The 25335-nt window shown below is 37.3% G+C and overlaps 1 protein-coding gene, 1 non-coding gene and 1 pseudogene across 2 annotated transcripts; 2 read left to right on the top strand and 1 right to left on the bottom strand.

The window, feature by feature from the left end:
- The first annotated feature begins 3518 nt into the window (after nt 1–3518).
- Nucleotides 3519–6724, top strand: LOC114822974 (probable disease resistance protein At5g66900; annotated as a pseudogene).
- A 1232-nt stretch (nt 6725–7956) lies between these two features.
- Nucleotides 7957–11651, bottom strand: LOC103402785 (serine/threonine-protein kinase SRK2I). The gene is given in 9 exon segments (NM_001328726.1): nt 7957–8238; nt 9150–9248; nt 9330–9434; nt 9964–10056; nt 10485–10577; nt 10677–10730; nt 10843–10944; nt 11046–11120; nt 11475–11651. Coding segments are annotated over 9 exon segments (1080 nt in total).
- A 4767-nt stretch (nt 11652–16418) lies between these two features.
- On the top strand, nt 16419–16491 carry TRNAK-UUU (transfer RNA lysine (anticodon UUU)). Its single transcript has one exon. It is a non-coding gene; the product is annotated as a tRNA-Lys (tRNA).
- The last annotated feature ends 8844 nt before the right edge of the window (nt 16492–25335 follow it).

Below are 25335 nucleotides of genomic sequence, written 5' to 3' on the forward strand. Positions count from 1 at the left end.
ACGGAAAAACAATGGAAAAGCTTCCTCTACATATCAACATCTTAGATTACATAATTTCAGATTTCACACATTGGCTGAAATCACTCACTATGTTTGTGGCACATCCATCTAACACTTAACTCATTCAAGCTCAAAGATCAGACCAAAACAATTTTTTTTTATTATACAAGTGATATCCTACTCTACACGGAAGAGACGTAGTGGGTTGAAGAGGAAGACTCTATGAACTAAGGCAATCCACCACTAGTGATCAGACAAACACAATTAAGAAGATTGATTATATTCAAAATTATAATGTACAGAAGTTTGAGAGAGAAAAATGAGCCTCATTTTCCCACTCTACACAAATGAATCACAACAATGACTACTCCACAAGATGAAACACACACACTATAACCAAACAACCCCTTAGCAAATAACTTGGTGGTTTTAAGAAAATTAGAATTTCTGCATTGTAGGAAACCAAAGAAGAATACTCCGAATTTCAACCAGCATAAGGTTTCATAACTCTAATTGTCGCAGCGTGTCAATAAGGAGCCACTGCTTCTGCTTGAGCAGCTCTGGCCATAACCACCTCATCCCATGGATCATCACCAACAACCTGCCATAACCATCGCCACGATCAACTTCATCACCAGCTCCGGCTTCATCACACTCATCGACGCCACCGCTAATCCGCTTTTCGCCATCCCATACACCGCTCTCATACTTGCAAAACACACAAAACCTGAACAAAATCATACGTTTCTTAGACCTGAAATTGAAGAAATTTGGCTATGAATTTGTAGAAACTAACTTGAGGATCGGAATGAGGATGGGAAGAGGATTATGGAGGTATAATTTGATGCTCTTTGATGACCGGTGGAAGGCAACGCTGTTGGCCGTAAGAGAAGAGGGAGAAAAAATGATGCGGAGAGAGAGTGAAGGGGAAAGGAGGAGAGAGAATGGAGGGGAGAGAGAGCAAGGAAGTTTGTGAAAGGGGAGAGAGAGGGTAACCTTTGTTTTTTCATTCTTTTTTATATTGTTATTTTGCACAAAAGGCACGATATTATTATATGTGCCCATTGAAATCTATAAAGTACACAGTGCAAATAATTCAAAATGTATATTTGATTTAAATATATTAAATCAAAGGGCACAAAACTCCGGTATGTTACCATGAGGTTGGAGTTGCACGGCTCACGATTCGCCACATCTGGGTGTGTAACTCTTGGCAGACAATTCTTAGTTAAAATCACTTTTGAAATTGAGTGAGAGATTCATAGTGTCCTTAGTTAAAATTACTTTTGAAACTTGGGGTGAGCGATTCAAGGTGTTTTCAATTGAGCTAACATTTGACTTTGGGTATCATGGCTTGTGATTGAAGTTGAACAATTGATTAGAGAAAATATTTTGGGCTTCATTATTTCTAGACAAAAATTGCAAAGGAAAATTTGGAGATGGAAGGGAGGCTTGTGACATTGTTAACCCTTGAGAAATATATATTGGTAGCTTTTGTAAAGGCACAAAAGCCATTTTGTGTCACACATAGTATATTTAATTAATAAAGTTTCATTATTATAAATATGGACACATGCAATTGTGCTTATAAATTCTATTTATTGCACAAAAAGTCTTTCGTGCCTGTTTCCATGCCCAATAATGTGTTTGTGTCCCTTTTTTTCTACATTGGGCACAATATATGGTGGCCTTTATTGAATGGGCACTTTTTCACCTTATTGGTGTTCAAAGAGGCACAAACTCCTCATCTGTGTCCTTAATTTTGTACCCAAAGCCCATTTTTCTTGTGGCGATAGCTATTTAACAAGTCTCTTCAATTTATTGAAAAAATAAAAAAATAAAAAAAAAGCTATCTATTTTCGGTCTAAGTAAGAGTTGCTACTTAAACGGGTTTGGGCGGGCTTGGCAAGTCTAAGTGTCCTTTTTTAATTTTTAACGCCTAAGGATTATTGGAGAACTGGCCAGTCGCTTAGACCATTTCCAATCGAAGGATCCAGAGGGCCAAATGGTCAAAAATGGCCTGAAAACCCTCTCCAATCGAGGGCCAGGCCAAAGAGCTCGTGGACCCCACTAAACAAAAAAGGGCCAACCGGGCGGCCCAAATGAGCCAGCCAGTCAGGCCAGGATTCAAAAAACCAACGGCTATCTGCTGACGTTAGCTAGCCGTTATTTTTTATTTCCTTTTTTTGCAGTTTTTTTTTTAAACAAAATTTTTTTATTTTTTTTTTAATTCTATTTTTTCCCTATAACTTCCTAAACTATTATACAACATTAAATTAAATTAAGTAACATGAAACAACATTAAACAATATGAAACAACATTAAATAACATTAACCAATATAAAAATTATACAACATGAAAAATTAAACAACATTTTTAAAAACATTTAACAACATAAAACTTAAACGCCTATTCCATGCTTCTTTTGGGCCAAAGATGTGCAACAAGATCCTGTTGTAGGTACTTGTTTGTGGCACGGGAATGTATCATCATATAGCTATAGCGCCTCATGTACTCATTTATAGAGATATTACTAATTCTTGGATTGAAAGGCAAATTAGGCTCATCATATATTTTTGCACGAGCCCTTCTTGACCTATTTGGATCCTCTTGGTCGTCGTCGAACTCTCCATCAATATACCCATCTCGATCATCCTCCACAATCATGTTGTGTAATATGATGCAAGACATCATGATGGAGTCCAAATTTTCTCGACTCCACCCTTTTGCCAGTTCCTTAATGATCTTCCACCGTGCTTGTAGAACACCAAAAGCTCTCTCAACATCTTTTCGGTATTCCTCTTGGTGTAAGGTAAAACACTTTTCGGCATCATTTTTAAGGTTTGTAATTGCTTGGACTAGTGTCACCCACTTTGGGTAAATGTCATCTGCCAAGTAATACCCCATATTGTACTGACAGTCGTTGATGTAGTAGTCAAGTGGAGGTGATTTACCTTCCGTCAGGTTATTGAAGAGGGGGTGAATGCCCAAGAACTGTAATGTCATAATGTGACATCCCACATCACCCAAGGGAATGATCCTTCAATGTATATTATCATCCCTACCAAGCACGAGGCCTTTTAGGAGCTCATTGGCTTCGGGTTCCATTGGAACTCCGAAGTTAAGCGAGTAGCGCGCGAGAGCACTCCCATGTTGGGTGACCCACTGAGAAGTTCTCGTGTGAGTTCCTAGAAACAAAACCGTGAGGGCGTGGTCGGGGTCCAAAGCGGACAATATCGTGCTACGATGATGGAGCGAGCCCAGGACGTGGTGGACCCTGGGCCGGGATGTGACACATAAGTTGTAGTTTTTAAATTTAAGTTGTTGTAGTTTTTAAAAGTTATTGTAGTTTTTAAATTTAAATAATAAATTATGTTTGGCCCTCGGTTGGAGACCCTTTTTTGTGACAGGGCTAAAACGAGCATATGACCATTTGGCTCTCGGTTGTAGATGGTAAGAGATATGACCCTACACTGTTTATTAAAATATTAATTTCTTGAAGGGCCAAAGGGTTAAAATGAGCCCTCTAACCCTCATTCGGTTGGAGATGGTCTTAGCGCCTAGGCAGCGCTAGGCAAAGATTTTTAAAACATCATGAGTCATTAACCTACAAAGTTTTGCAAACAACATATTCTTTTATCATTGAATATGAATATACATTGTGTTTGGTTTGAATTTATTGATATATTGTTCTCTTCTCGCCTTCCATACTTATCTTAAGACTTAAAGAGTAGTCTCTCCCAATGCAGCCGAGTTTCAATTTCTCCCCGCAGATTAAATTAGTTCAAAGGCAAATTATCTCTAGTATATAGAAAGTAGGTTCTTCGTTGTTTCAAATGCATTTGTGATCCAAAACTTTTGCTCTCTTGTTTAGAAGTTTAGATTTTCAGAACTGGGTGGTGGTTGTAATTGTGGAAGTAGTTACGGTATTTGTAGGTTCTGCCATTTGAATTGCTGTTTGATGCCGCCATAAAAGCGCAGGAGACGGCTGAGATGTTTCCAACTCTCCACAGTGATCTCAGTTCCACGCTAGAGTCTTTTAGGCCACTGATCTCATAGATAAACCAAACCGGAACCATTTCGGTTTCTGAAAGGTTTACAAGAAGAATGGAGGATGGCAAGCAGCTCGTCAAAAGGTGCGACAAGGTTTCCCCCCGAGATGCTGAACTTGTTGGAAAAGCGCAAATATGAGAAAAAATTGTTAAATTGGATAAATCTCTTCAAAGACTCTCGCGTCTGCAGAATCTGCAATTAGGAGCTACTTCTGCGGTGGTGCTCCACCGAATTGATGCAAATCTTGTGGCGCAAAATAAAAACCAAAACCAAAACCTTATTACAACATGATATGTAGTTCCTGACCTTCCATCCAATACATTATACACTTCTACTGGATGAGCCTTTGGCGGAGATGAAGATGAAACTCCTTAAGGATGACGCGGGGTCAATGCTTGCGCTCACTGCTCCGGGAGGATGTGGGAAAACCACTGTGGAAAATATGTTTTGTCAAAGGTATCTATCTATAAAGTTTTTATACATTGCGGCAAGCATTTTTTGGATGCGGACACTCGATATTGTTGATATAATTGGTATAGCGCACTTACAATTGTCAATGCGTGGTCGATATTTTGTCCGCAAGGGCAGTTAATCAAAACGTAGGACTGCTATCTGTATACTAATTATATCGGTTTCCTTTTCTCTCTTTTTTCTTCTGATTAGTAATGTTTTCAATTCTCTGTGTTTTCTTGGCTAGATAAATTCAAGCAGAATATCTTCTTTGCCACGGTTTCAAATAAGCCCAGTTACCTTGTCCAAGAATTGTGTCAACACGCCGGATTCACGGTACCTGCTTAGAAAATGAAGAATTTGCATTTAGCCGGCTGCCGCGGTTTTTCAGTGAAGCAGGGCAAAATCCTTTGCTGTTAATCTTGGATGATGGTCGGTCTGGATCAGAATCCCTTCTTGATGAGTTTGATGAAATCAAAATGCCAAATTACAAGATTTTGGTTACATCAAGTATCACTTTCCGAAATTCAGGCTTCCATATAATTTGCAAGCATTGACAGATGAAGGTGCAGTGCAGTGACTCTTTTTCGTCGTTCAGCATTCATGCCAAATACGAGCTCTAACATACCAGATTATCTTCAGAAAGTGGTTATTTATTAATATGAATGTCAAATATATATGCTTATTTGGATCGCAAACGGAGAAAATAAATTATGTTCACTTTTTATCTGAATCATCTATGTACACCAGTGAAGTGTCGGTTTTACCACATCTGTAAATAGTTATTGACTTCACTTTGGAAAATTGGACGTTGCTGTAAAAAATTTCTACTGGCCATTGCAACTATAGGACCCTCACTTCGCAATCGCCCTATAGAGATATGGAGAAAAAAGACGAACCCAATTGTCCACAGATTCTTCCATTCTTGATTCAGAGACTAGCTTGCTTGATCACCTCAAAAGTTGATTAGATGACTTGTATAAAGGACTGGCTCTGGCTGCTGTAAAGGATTGTTCATAGACCTTGGTTTATTTCCCGAAGACCAAAGAATCGCCGTTGCTGCCAGCCTTGATATGTGGGCTGAGTTATATGAGGGATCAGCTGACAAAGTGTCAATGGCGAACCTCTACGAGCTCACCATCCGTAATTTGGCCGGTCTTGTAGTCACAAGGCATGGAAATTTTACTTTTATAACTAATTTACTATTGTGATATGCACGTTTCAGAAATTTCTTCTATGAAACTAAATTTTGATATCACAACCAGGAATTAGGATTTGGATGGCTACTATGGTGAACACTTTGCTATCCAACATGATATGCTTAAATTGCTATCAATTCATGAGATTCGTGAAGACCCGATAGGACATATATAGACTGATTATAGACATACGAGGAGATGAGCTTCCACGGTGGTGGATAGAGAAGCAGCAGAAAACAAAGAAGCTCGCTTAGTATCTGTCTCATGTTGGTATCTGTGATCTCTCTTTCCTTAAAAAAATAGATACATACACATGTACAATCACGTACGTACAAGCTCACATACGCACTTCCACATTAATTTCTCCCCACACTCGCATCATATAGCACATTGTTTTCAGACAAATCGTTCTCAACAAACTAGAACCTCGACTATTGTAATGATTTGCTGAAATTGCCTGTGAAGCAGTGCGATCTTATCTGCCAGCATCAACAACTGTCATAAGTGTTGAGGCTAAGGTCCCGCAGAGACCTGGTAAAGCTTCAGGTCTCGATTGAAAAACTCACTAACTTGTGCTTTCTTGACATATAGAATTGTTTCGGCATTAAGGAGTTGCCTGAAGGCATCGGTAACATGAGTGGTTGAAGAACGATCAATGCACAATCCTCCATCAGTGTTTGATCTTGATCTGCAGTTAGAGAAAGTGATATGGGACGAAGACAAAAGAAATTTACGGGAACCTGTCTTATCAAATATCGACAAAATAACTGTGGCCAAAGAAGAAACCAGCCTGGATTGGCTCCACAAACTTCAAATTTGAGAGCTGTGTTTACTCACTACATGAGATGTTGCATAGCAAAGACAATAAACTAGGATGAGACGATTTCAATATACAACATCGGTCCATGGACTAGTGTTTTCTGGTTTTCTTCTTTTACCTTTTGGGAATCATTTTCGCATGTCGCCTTTCGCCTTCTATTTTGTAACTAAATTCTCTTTTGATTTATTCAATCTAAAAGTATATGTAGGATGCTAATAACTTGGAGCCAAAGGCAAAGCTAATTGATTAGGCAATTGATTCTCGTTATTGAACTTGGGATATTTGTGTAATTTGACACGATAGTTTTCTTTTATAACAAACGATATTATCTATATTAAAGAGGAGGGGTAAGCTTAGCTTCACGATGAGCTAACAATAATGTGGTTCAAATTCGTCTTTGGTGAGAATCGAACCTAAGATCTCTCACTTACATATGAAGAGGAATTCCACTAGACGTAATAGGTTGTCATGCTCACATCACATGTAATAAATGAAATTCTCTAATAAAAGTGGCCATGCCGTACATGTAATAGAAGAAAATCTCTAATAAGAATTCTCTCATTTTTCTCTCAAACTATTTTCCTCTGCAAACTTTTGTCATAACGGAATCAAAATCACAAGAAAATATTCACCCAAAGCCCTAGAACATTTTTTTCAGCTACATTAGCTGCAAGGAAAATAAAATAAAAATTCATTTCAGATCGTCGCAAAACCCCTATTGGAGCCAGTCAATTTGTCGCGAAATTTAAAGAGTCCTCTGTTGCTGGGGTCCTTGACCTACCGCCGCAAAAGCTCTACTTGGGGCAGTTTTGTCCAACGCGTTTATTTACTCAACTTTGTGCCTACTGAATCTTCGGCGACAACAATCGGTTTTGTGTTGGGGACAAACTTCTTGAAATGGTCGAACTCGAATCCCCTCAAAGACAGTAGTCAAGAAACCAAATTAACAAGGCAGGAGAGGAATATCTTTGGGTTCGGCAGCATATAAAAACGATGGTTGAGAACCAATTAAAAAAAAAAGGGAATTACAAGACCTATGCAAAACCGCTAAATAAAACAACAATCACGCCTTATCCCCACTAAGTAGTGTCAGCTATAAAAAGAGGTTTAACAACATGAAGAGAGGGTGTGGATTATCATGTATCGATAGAATATCCGCCACTTACCACCCTCACAAACAGATTAACAATTCAAAAACAAATTTACTCCCCAGTAAAAATATACAACTAGGTTTATAAATATACGACAGACAGACTCCAACCTCCAACTTCCAAGGAGAGTATATGAGATGATATAGCATAGAGCCTTCAATCCCCCTATCTGATTTTCTATGCTAATAATCTATCACACACTCTATTGCACATTCTCTGTTTTTTACTAGTTTTTCACCAACGGTAACAACTCTTTCCAACTAACAACATCGCGTACTTGAATTAAATTGCGTAGACTATTTCCCCGCTGCTATCAACATCAAGTTCAGACTCTGAGTCTAAGTCGTCCATATCATCGTCCATGTCCAGGTTGTCCGTCATGTAAGGGCTCAGACCAAGGGTTCCAGCTGCTGGTATAGTGGCCTCGGCAATGATTTGCATGATTGCGTCAAGGCTTTGCATGGGTTGATCAGGCTCTTCGAACTGGTTGCCCTCGTCCATCAGATCAGCAGGGAGATTCTTCAAGAACCACGGATGGTTCTTTATCTCAGGAATGGTAATTCTCTGTTACATGCATGCACATCCGTAAATATCGGGCACAATCAACAACAAAGAAAAGGAAGAGAAAGAAGCTAGATTCCCCATGTTCTCGACAAATAGAATCCCTCAAAAGCAAATACTTTTCAAGATGTAGCAAGTCCATTTATTCCTCCAGTTCTGGCATTAAGTGCTCAATAATGGGAAACTGGAGAACTGTTTTAACTTCCAGGAAAACCAAAAGGCCTCCAAAATATCCTTGAATAAAAGAAGCAAAGTCACAAGAAATTCAAGGAATCATCCAAAAAAAAAAGAAATTAAAGGAGTTTCACATGCGCACCCGCGCGTACACACGCACAAATGGCCTATGTTAGGCTTTCAATGGAGCATCATAAGTAGTTATATTACTTTTTCCTTTTGGAATAAGACTACCATATTTGATTATACTCTAATACAGAATCTAATTATATTGTCTAATTCGAACTAATCCAATTGGGAAAATAATTTAATTTGGTCTTCACTCCCACAATTAACCTTCAATGTCTTGTAATATAATATTGAAAGATTCTAAGAGCAAGGAGCCTTCAATCATATCTTCAGGTGGTTACGGCCACTTTCCTCTTTCTATGAATCTTATTCCAATTCCCTTTTCTGTCCTCGACCTTAAAAAAAATGTACCTCAAAGTCTTAATAGAAAGACTCATGCTATTTGATCAATTCTATGTTCCCTGGTGGGCTTAACAGAAGGATTATTCCCCAATACCTCCAATCCTTTACACACAAATTCAATGCACAAAACAAAAGGTATTTATCGCAACAACAAATGTGTGTGTGTGTAAAGAATGACCCAAATAAAGAAAGGGAAAAGATAATTGCAACCATATATCACAAGCCGTAGTGCAGAATAAACAAGAATTCAGAAGGATTTATAAGCTAACCGCAGAAGGATCTGGGACAAAAATTCTTGATATCAGCTCTAGACATTCATGAGATATTTGAACAGTATCTGGAATGGAATATTGGACGCTGAGTATCCTCTGCACGGAGAAGATAAATAATCCCGAGTCAAGCAATTTACATTAAGAAATTTTATGTTGTGCCAAGGCTGAACGACATACTTGTATGGTCTTCCGGAAATCTTTCGGTTCATCAGGATCCTCGAAAGGATATGCTCCCATAAGCATCACATATAAGGTTACCCCACATGACCATACATCTGCAATCTGATGTTGTAACACACTTTCAACATACAAACTTCTCAATCCATTTAACGGGGTTACATTTTTTTTTAGACTAACAAAAACTTCAGCTTCATGATATGGAAAGGGAAAAAAATGGTTCAAAAATATAGTCTAAGCAAGAAAAAGTGTTTCTTATTTTGATCAAACACATGTTAAGCGGCAGTTCAAACTTGTATGAACCAGCAAAAGTATTTATTATTTTGACATTTAAAACTAAACTATGAGCATTAAAATTATGCTAAAAATGTTGCTTGGAATTCAAAAGCAAAACTTGAATGGTGAGAGAGAATTTAATAAACACAGATAGGAGGGGGGGGGGTTTCAAATTAAAGTTTGTAAATGTTGAAACAAATGGGAAAGCATAGAATGAACTAATCACAATAACATTTATCAAAATTCAGCTTCATGGAATTCTCCAGAACAGAGTGGTAGTCAATTATTAAACAAAACTTCTGGGTCCGATGGCATCATAATTTGATGAATGATTACCAAGATTAAGCAATTCTTATACCTTTCCGTCGTATTCTTGCCTCAGTAATACTTCTGGAGCGATGTATGCAGGAGTTCCCACAGTAGATTTTGGTTGTGAATGAAGCACTGAAGACTGATAAATAACCACATCAGATACATAACACGTTATGATCCAATAAGCATACAAAGAACTTAAAATAACTTGACTCAAGATCATTTAAACAGATATTCGAGCAGAGTCTGCAGGCCAGTACCTTACTACCAACTAGGCTACATAACTATACCATAAACCACATCATTGATGGAATTCTCCTTAACTAGAGAGATCAAATCCTCAAATGATCTATAAACAAAGTATTCAAAACGAAAACCCCAGGTCTCAGGTCAAACTTGCCTAAGATCAAGCCGAAACTAAAGGAAACAGATATGCCAGGATCTTAGAACAAAAGCTCTACATAAGAAGTTCATTTCAAGTTAGCCTTGAGTTCCCTTTATTTTAATTAATGATATGAACACAAAAGCATACACCAAATAAGTAAGAAAGCGAAAAACAGCCAGTACCTTTGAGTACCCAAAATCACATATTTTCAAACGAGGAGCTGGACTGCCATCCAACAAAGTGTTTTCCAACTTCAAGTCTCGGTGACATACTTGCTTCAAGAGGGAAAGTGATAGTTCAAATAAATCATCTAGTCCACATCCAATGGAAAAATACATCAATCTTAAACAAAGCCAAAAGGAAGATTTTGATACCATGGCATGGCAATAGCTGACTCCAGATATAAGTTGTTGAAAAAAGAAGCGGGCCTGGACCAAAAATCAACAACACCCTTCAACATGTCAAGTAAAACAGTAAAAGTAACCAAATTGAAAAGGAAATAGAAAGACAGGGAGGAATGAGAGATATTGAAATGAGGACCTCATCCTCACTGAACCGCCCTGCATTGCTTATTCGCTCAAACATTTCTCCTCCGGCAGCATATTCCATAACAATGGCCAGATGGGTAGGAGTCAGAATGACCTATATGTAGAGTGAAATCCAGAGTAGATTAGCAGCCAATCATCCTACCATCACTAGAAAGCCGAATACAAAATCTATCGTCAAGAAACGGCTAAACTAACCTCCTTGAATCTAATGATGTTCGGGTGCCTCAGAGACCTGTGATTTATTATCTCTCTTTTAACATTTTCATCAATCTGCAACACCGAAAACCATGGTGAGAAACAAGCAATATTTTCCACTTGCAAGTTTAATCACACTAAAAAATTCAATATCTTTTTTACCCCAACTCTCCATGATTTAATCATCAATTAATCAAAACACCATCTTTTCTAACATTTAATCATCCATTAATGCTAACTACATCAATCAGAAGAAATAAATGCTGCTAATAAATACAAAAAGGGTAAAACCGCCGCAAAATTTATTAAAAAAACGATCAAATTACTAAATTTAGAAACTGAAAACTTGAAAAATCTATTCCCATAAATGGATGGTGCACAAAAATTAGTCAAAACCACCGATAACAACACTGAAATCCCAAAACTGACCTTGCTGCCGCGCTCGATGTACTTGACGGCGACGAGCTCTTTGGTCTGCTTGTCCGTCATCAGCCTGGCGACCCCGAAGTTTCCTGACCCGATATCTCGGACGAAATCGTACCGGTCGCTGTCGTGCATGATCGGCATGTCCATGGCCGGCCCGACCGTCATCGACTGCCGATCCATTTCGAGGAAATCACGACTTTGTCCCCTACCAGAGCCCGTCACATTAGAGAGCGAACAATCGGGAGAGTAAACGGCGTCGTCGCTTCCAGTTAATCGCGATCAACCGCTGAACTCGGTTCGATAAGATCCGTCGCGAGTCCGCGGAGCCGTCGTCGAGTGAGTTTTCCGATCGGCGGTGGATTGGTACTGAGGAGACAGTGACGGGGATGACTTGGGAGAGGGAAATGATGTTGCCGATGAGATAAGATCAGAAGAAGGTGAATGAGACAAGAGGAAGCGGCGTCGTTTTTTGTGGATTTAGCAATTAGGCTTCATCGATACGACGCCGTTTTCGGGTGGAGGTTGCTAAGTTGCTTTCCTAGCAGCATGGGCTCCGTCGTTTCCTGGCGGCTGGTTGGTTGGTTTGCTCGTCTGCTTTTGTCGATTGTGATTGGCTACGGCTTCGGCTTGAATGACTAAAATACCCCTGTTTCAGATGATTCTGCTGAGGTAAGATCTGGTGCTTCGCGGCACGGGTAAAGAAGGTTTGGTTAGAGATCGAACGGCGGGTGTATAGTCGATCAAGTGAAAGGGGTGAGTAATCGTGTGAATGCACGCCAAGCACATTGAAAGAGTGGATGGAGGATATTCCGTGGAATCTAATTGCCCAATTTAGCAAGGCAGCTCCGGATGATGTCCTCATGGATGCCAACTGATCACAAAACGATGAGAGTCCAGACATTAAAAGCGACGAAGGGTTATTTGAATTAACTCTTACAATATCTTATCGCTACGTCATAAGTGATGATGTCATAAGCGAAAATTTTAAGTTCGATTTTTTACACGCCAAATATCTTAAGGAGTAGGATTATCTCTCCTTTTTTTTTCCTCCCATTTCCTTCTCTTCTATTTGAACAGTCACGGTTAAACCACGTCAACATCTTATATTAATTTTTTGTAAGAAGAGAAAGACAAAATAAAAGAATGTGAGAGGAGATGAGAGAATCCTAGTACATATCTTAAACCATTCAAATAAGCCAAATCAAACAAGTTTAAGGGAGATGTATTCAATTAGAATTTTAAAGAAATTTATAACATTCCAGATGTATTCAATTAGAATTTGAATTTAAAGAATTTGGAAAATTTGAGGAATTATTAAGAATTAGAGAGATTTTGTAGTGTATTTTAAGCATCCACAAATAACACACCCCGACCTAAATCAAGGCATGCTAGCAGTCACGTGAGGATGACGTAGTCATGTGCACAGTGCGAAAGCAATAATGATATAAGAAATGCGAATAAATAAAAACCAACTAACTAAAACACTAGATTAGATAAGGTGAAAGTGCGATATTAAAGGTGACTACACACAACCAGAGCGTAGGTAGCCTAAGTGCAGTCCAGCAAGACAAATATTAATTATACAATACCAAAGATGGTCCTACAAAAAACTCAAATTCTTAATACAAATAATTCTTTTAAGTGTAAATAAACACTTAATTTATGATATATAATAAATTTGTTTAAAATCCGTCTAGTCCACTTGGATCCCATCTAGACATATAGGCACTAATCCTTAAATTGCTGTCCGACTAACGGCACCGTATCTTGATTAAGAGGTGTTAAAATCCTAAATCAACTACTGGCTTTATATGCTCTATTAATATAAAATTAGAAACAAATAGATTTTTTTTTAAGACAGTCGGTCGTACATAAGAATCCCTCCAAAAAGTAGGTGACATTTGGATCTGTACTCTTATAATAATTCCCACATTCACCGATCCATGTCCAACCAAACATCACATTCGTCCAATAACAAAGTTGCAAGTGTGATGTTGGAGAATTTATTTATTTATTTATGGGTAAATTACATAGTAGCCCCTCATGTTTAAGGTCTATTACAACCCCATACAATATCTTTAAAACATTTCACTTTCATACCTCAAGTACTATTTTATTTCAAAATAATACCTCCGTTACATTTTCCATCCATTGGTCCGTTAAGTGCTGAGATGGCTGACAAATGTGTGCCACGTGGCTGCCAAATGTATGCCACATGGCAAAAATAATAATTTTTTATTTTTTTTTCTGAAAAATCTGAATCTTCTTAATAAAAAAATAAAAAATAAAAAATAAAAAAAAAAAACCAAAACTTAGAAAATGCAGAACCACCCCCGCAACCTCTCCCTACCCCTCTTCTCCCTCCCAACCACCTCCCTCTCCTCCACTCTCTTCACCTCCCTTCCCATCCAAAAACCCACCCCACCCCCACCCCTTTTCTCCCTTCTCTCATCTGTAACCTCACCCACAACATTCCAACATATTCAAATCATGAAATTAAACAACAATTTTCTCAATTCATATACAGAAATCCAAGAGTTTGACCTTAGGGACAGCAACCACCATTCCTTGAAGCTCTGGAGTGAGGACGACAGAGACTACAACAAACATCACAGTCGTGATGCCGACGAAAACCAATCGTCAAAGGACTCCGATTACCACCGCCACCACCACCGATTGGACCGCGATTCCAAGCGCGAGATCTCTCTCGACCCCCGCGACCACAAATCTCGCCGCGAACAGTCAAGCGAGCTGAGCGACGACGGCCGGGATGTCTCACGCAACCACCGTGAATTGTCCTACGCGCCGAGGGACGAGAGGGAAGGGAGCAGAGAGAGGTCCAAGCATCGGGAAGCGAAGCGCGAGAGGTCAAATGAGCGAGAAGAATCGAAGTTTAGACGGGATTGGGGTTTTTTTTTCTCTGGGTTGCAGGTATGGGGGTCGGGGGAAGAAGATGAAGATGGGGGAGATGAGAGGGGGGTGGAGGGGGCGACGGGAAGGGCTCTGCGAGGTGGGGTGAGGGGAATGGGGGTTCAGCTTTTGATTTTGCTTTTGTTTTTTTTTTTTTAAAGAAGATTCAGATTTTTCAAAAAAAAAAAAAATTATTATTATGCCACGTGGCATACATTTGGCAGCCACGTGGCACACATTTAGCAGCCACGTCAGCACTTAACGGATCAATGGATGGAAAATGTAACGGATGTATTATTTTGAAATAAAATAGTACTTGAGGTATGAAAGTGAAATGTTTTAAAGATGTTGTATGAGATTGTAATAGACCTCAAACCTGAGGGGCTACTATGTAATTTACCCTTTATTTATTTATTGTGGTTAATTATTGTGAGTTAGGTTTTAATTAATTAGAATTGTGGTTCGGTTTGATTCGGTTCAAAGTACCTTTATTCTTATTCAGGTTCTTAAATTTCACTTTCAAAAGGCTTAGGTTTTTACTTTAGGAAGTTTTAACGAAAAGTTACCACATTTTTACACTAAAAAATCAAACCTGCTACTATTCACTTTACCATTTATTTTGTCTTTATCGTTAAAACTCAAAGTTTTCAAACCATGTTCATTAGTTTCTTTTTACTTTAAGCCTTTGTCTTTGTTGCCTGCTTTTGGATGGTGGGCCAAAGATATATTATACATCATAAGTTAAATAAAATCCCGTTAGCAAACGGACAAAGGTTTGTGGGCAATTGCAATGACTGAGACATTGATTTTAGCTAAAGATATTTTTGTCTTGATAATGATCTTTATGAATTATGATGCATGCATGTGGATGTAAGGAAGTATTTATCTACATAAAAATAACTTATATGGCACGAGTACATCTTCATGTTATGTGCTAATAATATAAGAAATATGAAAACTTTTCTTTACGTGACGTATTATTGGCACAATATTTTATAATGGTGGTTTACCTGTATCATGTAAGTTCAAAGTTTGGGATGGTTTAATGGGCTAGAAAATAAAATGAAAATAGGTTTTGTTTGTTTATTATTATGTCTTGTAAATTGGGCTAATGAAGTTGAAAATTTGCAAACCCAAAATTATTGGACTTTGACCCAAAACAAAATGTAGTTGATTGGGCCTCATTTTTGGCTAAAATCAATATCAGCCTAACATTGCTCATTTCTAACGATACTTCTCTTTCTAATCCTATATGAATTATCAGGTTCAACGCAAATATAATACTTGGCAAAGTTCATATAAACTTCAAAACGTAGAAACAAACACAATCCTTTAAGCATTTTGTTTTATTATTAAAAAGATACTCTCCCAAATAAAATTTACTCTAAATTTACAAACTGCTCACGAGCCAAACACAATAAAGTTTTTAGCTTTTTCCTTAATACAAGCTGATCAAACCAACCAACCAATCAACCAATCCCGAGGCATTATATCATGTCTCTATAAATATACTATAAATATAGATTTAGAACACAAAAGTCTAACACGTGTGGGGCATGGAATGACCACTTTGAAACTATATAAATAGTGAAGAAAAAGATTGCTTCCAGTGAAGACAGAGTGAAGGATAAGAATCTCTTTAAACTAACAAGTATTCGATTTCAAAGATGCTTCCATGTTGTTTATGTGATGTAATTTCAAAGATTAATGAATTTGTGAGTGGTTTCGTGCTTTAAGCCTATCATTATTTAATTATGAATTTCTTCGTTATTTTTCGTTTGAAATATTCAGTCTGATGACTAGAAATAAAGAGAAATACGTGGGAGGCTAAAAAAAGTTATGTAAACAAGGCAAGCAAGCTGACTAGACCAATTGCTTAGTGTTGATAACTGGGCTTCGGGGTTGAGCCCAGCCAGATTATGAATAAACCTGGACTACAAGTCTGGGCCCAACAAAAATATGCCTACAGCAAGTCTGGAAGAAGCCCTTCGATTAGTCTCGCATAAATGCGGAAATATCGGAGGAATGATCAAGTAAGCCGTCTTAGCTCAGCTGGTAGAGCGCGTGGCTTTTAACCACGTGGTCGTGGGTTCGATTCCCACAGACGGCGAATTGCATCTAATTTTGCAATTTCATTTCTTTTTTTGTTCTTTGATGTTTTTTTTGTCCTTTTTGCCCTTTTTGCGCAAGACCAAGTACGAAGGAGCGTACGAGTAGGACTGAGAAATAGCGGAAAACAAACCCTAGTGGGCAACACGTAGATCAACCATTAAAAAGCATCAACAGACCGGAAGAAACAGAGAGAGAAAGATAGAGATCTAGAGAGAGAGAGAGAGAGAGAGGGAGAGAGAGAGAGAGACATGTAAGTAGCAGAGTTCGTATGCGGCGAACCGCTCATCTGATAGGTTCCTCAGTTTCCATTATCCTTTTTTATCATTTTCTCTTTCTTTCTCTCTACACGTACCAACTAGCATCGTCCATCATCAAACCACGGACCAAAATAAAAGTGTATGTCGAGTATGGAATCTGATGTATGGTTAAGGATTATAATATTAGTATGAAAATTAAACCGTGAGTTGACAGGAAGTTTATAAGAAGTTCCATGACTGTGAGTTGATATAAAGTTTATAAAAAGTTACATGTTAAGAGAGTCTCCTTAGCATCTCTTAAAGAACCAAGTCATAATGAGATTAAAAAATAATGCTTCCTTGGCTGTGTGGAATATGAATTACCATTATGTCATTCCTACAAGTGATCACCCATCTAGGATTGAAAGAAGTGCTATATGAGGACTTCGAGATCAAATCAACAATAGTTTCAAACAATGTTAATTACTTGTGTGTGTTGTGTTGGTGGTTAATTAATCAGTATTTTTCGTTCATGAGATTTTAATTCATGTACTTTAATAAAGTGAGAAACCAACTACTATTGGATAACAAAAAGTTGAAGATAAGTAACCTTATGACGTTTGGTTAATGATATTGAAATTGAATGTTTTTGAGTAATGTGGATAGTTTGATACCAAATGTGTAGGTAGTGTGAATGAGTTTGATACCAAATGTATAGGTAAGATGGAGATATAGGTTGTTGATGCACAAAACCGGAGGGGTCTTGGAACAACGTAAATCTGACCGTGAATCTGCAAGAAAGTAAAGAACACAAGATGTATCGTGGTTCACCCCAATGTTTGGGCTACGTCCACACTGATATTGATATTGTTTCACTCTGAATGGTGAATATACAAAAAGGCTAGATGCAGTGTGCTCTCTAGCCTATTTTCTGTGTTTGCCCTCTCTGAGATGATTTCTCTCTTCTCATGGCCTAAACCTTAACCTCCCCTAATGAGGAGAGTGAGGAGTCTTTTTATAGAATAAGGGCTCCTCACTTATTACATATTTGCCCCTTCATTTATTACATAATTACATTTGAGTCCCCTGAGTATTTATACGAGGTCTAAATACAAATGCCCTAAATATGGTACAAACATAGGTTTTAAAACCTACGTAGATAGGTTTTGAAACCTATTGCAGAGGTAATGTAGTTATAATTTGCTTACCTATTGATAAGGTTCCAACTGACTAAGCGCTATGAGTAGCATCTAAAAAAGTAAAATAAAAATAGTTTTGATATTGTTAATGCTCAAAACTGTAATGTTAACAAACTTAAATAAATGATTTTAGGTGAGTTAGTGAATTGGACTTAAATGAAACGGATTCAAAGATATAAGTAGTTTACTCCTCAAAACTAGACGACATCCAACGTGTTGCTTCTCAATTGATTTCAAGGCTATATTGTTCTCGGCAAATACATTCACTTTATTCTCTCTGATTTGCCCGACCCCATGATGGAGGTCTCTACCCCTTTAGAGCAACTCCACCCATGGAGCCATCCCCCCTGGCAATCCACTATTCAATCCACCCTATTGAACAGTAACTGCCTTAAATGAATAGTAATTACCATTAATGAACAGTAATTGTCATTTACATCTCCACCATTGGAACCCTCCCCCCTGACAATAAGCAATAAAAATAATAATTTTTTATGTTTGTTTAAATAATAAAAAATTACAAATGCTATCTCTCTCTCTCTGACACAAAAAAAATACAAAAATACAAAACCCTCGGGCCACAGGCCCGTCGACTCCCCACCCCCCCTTCGCTCGACCTCCCACCCTCACTCTGGCCCTTCCCCGCTGGATTTGCTCCCACCGGCCCGAGGACCCTTTCTCCTCGCCTGACGCCCGAGCAACCAGCAAGGCTGGAGTTGCTCTTATATAGGCCTCGCCCCCCCCTTTGGGCCTCTCAAACCAGAATTTAACGTGCCATCACTTGTATTAGACTACTGACAACTTTTCACCTACCTGGTCTTTGTCGATGAAGTGACGTTCTTGTAGACAACTGGTGCGTCTTTTAATGCCTAGGAGGCCAGAGCGTCTCACTCGGGTCTCGGTTACTTTACCTTGCCTTACCAAGCACTGCCCTGAATACCTTTATTTCGCGTCCTAAGCCTTTGTTGTTGCTTACATGTTGTTAAGTAGCATTCGAGTACTTCTCCTCAAAGAGACTTGTGACATAAAGCTGTCAACGTATCCACGTGCTCTTCTTGATCGTTAACAGATACTCATCTAGGCCGTTTTTTCGGCGATCTATCAGAAGAACACTTGTGGTCAACTGGACTAGGCGGCATAAGGTTAGTACAGGTTTTAAAACCTTCTCAACCTCAATTCGCTATGTACAGGGATATAATGATGAAATCAACACGACGGTTTGATTAGGCTCGAGGACTTCCTTTGAATGACACTGATTTCGCGTCTCAGATGGTCGAAAACAGAAGTTGTAGGCGGGTTAGGTCGGAGCTCCAGTGGATCTGACCCGCTTAGACGAATCGGATTTTCTTCTTTCATTTTTTTTTAAATAATTGTACAATGGTTTTTTTTTTAAGGGAACTTTAACGAAAAGCACCCGGTACTGTTCATTTTAACGAAAAACCACATTTTTACACTAAAAAGTCAATCCTGGTACTATTCACTTTACCCTTTATTTTGTCCTTATCATTAAAACTCAAAGTTTTCAAGCCCTTTTCATTAGTTTTCCTTTTTTTTAAAGCATTACAAAGCCCAATGAAAAACAAGTCCAATGGATAGGACAGACATAAAATGACAAAATATTTGTTATAGAAAATATTATATATTATATATATTAAGGATATAATAATCTTAGATACGGTGCAGTAAGACGATTCTATCCATGAAATGTCTTGGTTTCGCCCTTCTCTTTTAAAATATTGGCTAAAAGACATTTTATTTTACATCAATCTTGGATCTTATGACTAGAAATTGTTTCTTGTGGATTCAAGTTTTTATGGCGGCAATGCAAGCTTTCAAATCCAAAATGTAAAATTTGATCAAATTAGCATTAAATCAAGATTTTTAAAACCTTTATCATAAAGAGCAAATTTGTTACTAGAAAAATATTCAACCCTAAAATAGTAAGTTCAATTGACATTAATTACCAAAAAATTTAATTTGATTTTTTTTTCTAAAATATGCTGAGTTGATTGGGTATAAATTAAAAGACCCCAAAAATAAACAATGCTATCATATTTTCAATTTATTTTATTTTATTTTAAAATGTTCAACTTAGGCTGAGGCCGATTTCGTATTGCAACAATACTGTCAACAGCTAAAAGTGATTCTGATTATGCATTTGAACGAAAGTTTAGAAGTGTTTTCTAGATCATTGGTAAAGTTGCTAGAGAAGCACTTAACATGTACTTTTTGTATAAATGTTCATCCTATTCGGGATGGGCTAGGACCTTTACTTCTTTACTATTTATACTTAGACTTTTAGGGGTTCAACCCATCTATGCATTGTAATTCACTCACACTTTCTCCACATTACCTACATTTTACGGTTTCGTCACCTTCCAGATGCCAACTAACACGTCCCAATTTCGATGTCTACGTAAATTCTACGGTCAGGATGTGTCAGTTTGGTATCTTAATAAGCAGAAGTAATTCCTAAAGAAGCTATGTCCAAAACGAACTCAATACACAAAGATAAGTTAGCCTCTAAGTTATAACCGAATTATTGTCTCCTCTTTACACCTCTCTAACCATAATTATTCTCTCTCTGCTTTGTATTTCTATCTACTTTTATTTTTTTTCTATTTATCAACCCAACTATTTTACACCTCCGAACTCAATTATTGTCACTCTCTACACCGTTGATTAATCCAATAATGTTTAAGCTGGAATTATTGTCTCTAACCTAGCTAATTAAGCTAATAACATTGTCCCAAATCATAAGGGTCTTAGCTAGTGTGCTCTATTGTTCAGAGCAAACTGTGACATATGTCGTAGCACAGAAGTCAAAGATACTTAAATGGATAAGCACTCGATCAATCCAAATTTGTAAACAGCTAGCTAGCAGCAATGTAAAAACCAGAAACAAAGGTAAGTGGACCACACATAATGTTCCAATTTAAGCACATCATTATCGACTTACTAAATTCCAATCATGATCGAACACTTAGTGGGTTTGTTGTCGTCAGTCAATCATATTGCTTACATATCAACAAATATCGACATATACTGAAGCAATCTGATGAGTGATATCAAGAGGATTTGTCAAGTGATGTCGAACATGTCGAGAGATGCCTAACAAACATTACATCAAACACTTGATAGACACAAAAGAGACCCTGTAAACATGAATTTTCCGATGATTTTCAATTTTTTGTTAAGTCACATGCTACGTGTAAAATTTATGTGACACATGAACGTTGAAATTCTAATTATTGATCAACATTTATTTCACTGAAATTTCGATGTCTACAGACCCGTATCAACATTCAAAGGGTCCTCGCAAACTTTTACATGTATATTTCCAGAACTCCAAATGATATGGTCCCAATGTACATACGCCCTTGGTCCAACATGTTACTAGTCTCAAACAACATAGGGGTGCAAAATTTAGAACCTTTTTTTTTCAAGAAATTTGTTATTATTACTGATATATATATATATATATATATATATATATATATATATATATATATATATTACAATAATCTATATTGTCATATTCTGTAACAAAACGATATCCTGCAATACTGTTTGGGCTTAAAATAAAACTTTGGGCCGAGCCTAGGGTTATTCTTAGTCCAGAAAGGGATATTGGAAATATTCTATTATGGGTTGAGCCCAGTGGAGTTCGGCCGAATCCTATCAAGAGATTGTTTTATATGGATAGGGGTTAGGTGATCAAATCGCAATACAATGAGGATTCTCGAAAAGTAAGGATGCTTTGAGCCAAGAAAGATGCCGAGAATCAAGGGATGAATTTGGGTGATTAAAGAGTTTGGTTCAGAGTCCTATAGGGTTTAGGATTGGTCGAGACCTGATGAGATTGGGTTGAGGAATTCTAATCCAAGTGGAATTCTACCTCGACCATGGAGGAGATCATTACTATAAATAGATAGGGGAGTGCATCATTCAAAGCCTTTCCAATTCAACACACAATTGTCCTGCGCAAACCTCTCAAACATCTTGAGATTTTTATTTTATTTTTCTCTGCCAACATCTTCAATTTGCATAAACAGCACTGGAGCCATAGAACCAGCCAACCGAGGTGCACCTTCAGTTTAGATAAACAGCACTGCTTCGAGACCGACTAGTTATTTATCCAAGTCTCAATCAACAAGGATTCCTGAGTCCTTGTTGGTAGAGGTCATCTCATTAGTCTTCTCGGCGAAATGAGGTGTTACCAGATTACTATATTCGACACACTGAAAGCTGAATTTGATATTGAGCTTCGCAAAACTAGCAGGCTTGTCATCAGGTTCTAGAACCCGAAGGCCAAGACATGTTCCTTCCTCGGCCATAGTCGCGAGATCAAGAAGTCAGCAGCGCACCCAACGCCACATCAACATATTTTACTCCCCGGCCGATCGGCCAACGAGTTAGCACATCCCGCATTCGACCGAATGACGTAGTTAGTTTATTAATTACTCGGCCTGCGCGCCACGTATGCTAGGTAGTTTTTATGGTTAACAAATACATATACATTATAAAGGCATGTCCAATACTTTGTCCGGTTAGCCTAATCCCCATATGTATAGTTGTCACGTACGTTTTCAAGGAAGTAGACTTGAAAAAACAATAAGAACTAGTGTAAATTTCTCTACATTCTCTCTAAACAAGTTCATGCAATCGTACACTTAAAATTTGTAAGACATATCACTGATATCTAAAAAAGTTTAGAGAAATGTGAATGGATGCTTTCATATCAAACTGAACTATATTACATCAAAACATAGATGCTCACAAGAGATGAGCAGGGAAGTTATGACTTATGAGTGCTAATTTGCTAAAAGCATTCTCGTGAGAGACGAACTTCATTCTTTTTCCATTATTAATAAATTGCCAACAAAAAACTCAAACCCTAGCTCTATGTCTTTCTCATCGTTTCTGTAAAGGTTATTCTCCAATTCGAAATTCTTCATCTAAACGAAACACAACTACTGTTTTAAACATAGACAAATCCACAAATGCATGTCTGCGTGGGAACCATATTCCTTCACCGTACAACGTGCATTTACGTAGATAGATTCTAAACAAAATCCATGCAAATCATCCGTATATATTCACATTCTTTATCCACATTACATTATAGTCTTATAAACCAATCGAACCATAAGACAACTTGTGTGGAAACGAAGCTCCTACCCTTGAAAATTAAACGCTAATTAAATAAAAGATAGAGTCACATTCTTCTTGTCACATTGTGACTGGTAATTCACGATCAATCACCATCAAATATTATATCAAATGATGAGACCAGATCACTAAAATGGAATATATTATTTTCCACTCATGATATTGAATTTGAGTTAATGATTATGCATTTCTTAAACACATCTTCACTAAGAGAATATTTCTGATTAAAAAAAAAAGATTGGATAATATAGATAAACCATTCCGTCTATATTCACATTCTCATAACTCTCACGTTCTTCTTGTCACATTGTGACTATTGATTCATGATCAATCACCATTAAATTTGATACCAATGATAAGACTAGAACACTAAAAACACAATATATTTATTTTTCACTGTTGATATCGAATCCGAGTTAGTGATTATGCATTTCTTAGACACCTCTTGACTAAAAGAACATTTCTGATAAAAAAAGAAGTTATTGGATAATATAGATTAAGCACTATATTCACAGTCTCATAACTCTCTTGATTATTAAGGATCCAAAACTTCGAATTACATAAAGTGAGTCAAGGATTCGGCATTTTTCACTTTTAGATAGCAAATAAGATATTACAAATGCAATTGAAAAAGATTAGAACACAATGGATGGTTCCAAATACTTGTCACGTTGAATGAGAGTCCCCCGTCCCAAAAGAATCCTTATCCCTTCACGAAAAAGCTAAAGATACAGTTTTCTCAAGAAAAAAAAAAATCCAAAATATATTTAGGTCACCATGCAGAAAAATGGGATGCTCTGGACACGTGTCGGTTAAAGGGTGAGGAATCTAACGGCAGGAATCTAAAATTACCTGGCCGATTGTGCGCCGAGCCATGAAATTCTGGAAACCATTATGTACTAGTGGACGAGAGCGCACCGAAGAATCTAACCGATCCGGATACCGGGATCGTGCCCCACGTGTCTGTACATGGTTGGTGGTGACACAGTTCTCCTTCTTATGTTATGTGTGATTTTAGACTTGCCATAAACAGTCTAGAAAAAGGTGCTGTACTCAGAGAATAAAAAACAATCCATTCACATGACAAACGTTTTGGGTACTTGTTTACCAAAAAAAAAAAAAAAAACGTTTTGGGTAAATTTCGCGGTCAGAAATTCTTGTGAGGATTTTGAAGATGATTTAATTACATTCGTTTATTATATATTATGCGATCAGAAATTATTATAAATTTTTTTATTTAAAATTGAATATAAATAATATCTAATAAAAATTGACCACATGATGTACGACGAACGAATGTGATTAGAAGATCTCTAGGATCTTGTCTCGGTACTTTGGTTTTTCATGTCAAGCTGACCATGTGGCACCCTATTCGCATCTTATAGGGATTTCTGCACACGTTTTTTTTTTCTTTCTTTCTTCGTTCTACATAATATTTTACAATTATAACTCTTAATTCTTTTTTAATTTGTTTGAGTCAATGACTAAAACCTCCATAATTATGTGTAAAAGGTAAAAACAATATGTAGAATTACGGATGATATGCTTTACAATAGCAAAAATAACATATACGATGATTTTCCTCCCCAAAATGAGATAACTATTTAACTACTAATAATATAGCTCCTACTAATATATATAAATCATTTCTTATTAGAGTGAGCTATAGAAATTGAGTTCTAATTTGGTAATTACAGTTTTAATTTTTTATTAAAGCATATTTGGGATGTACTTTACATCAACTAATTATGGTTAATTGATATGTTTTATAAGCATATCATGTGATTAGCTTAATAATTCCCTTAGGTATGTTGTTGTTGGTTGGGAGCTAGATAATTGACACACAAACAAACAACTGCACCGTCAAAAATCTCCTAGAAAGAACGTGGCAACGTGACCAATAACATTACTTTTGATATTTCCAAAAGGTCGTCATTGACCAAAGAAGATATAGAAATGCAAGCCATTCGTGAGCTCGGCAAGGGCATAGTTGGCAATCAGAATATCATTTCTATATTAATAAAATATCAAAGTTTCTACTTTCTCACATCCCCTTTTCCTTGATCCTTTTTTGAGAAATCTAGAGATTTCGCGATCATGATCGTTTATCGTATATTATGCGGTCAGTTTTCGTTAGATATTATTTATATTTAATTTTAAATTTTAAAATTTGAAATAATTTCTGACTGCACAATATACGATGAATGATCACGATCATAAGATTCTTAGGATCTC

This window comes from Malus domestica, chromosome 02 (assembly GCF_042453785.1).
Source record: "Malus domestica chromosome 02, GDT2T_hap1".
Lineage (NCBI taxonomy): Eukaryota > Viridiplantae > Streptophyta > Magnoliopsida > Rosales > Rosaceae > Malus > Malus domestica.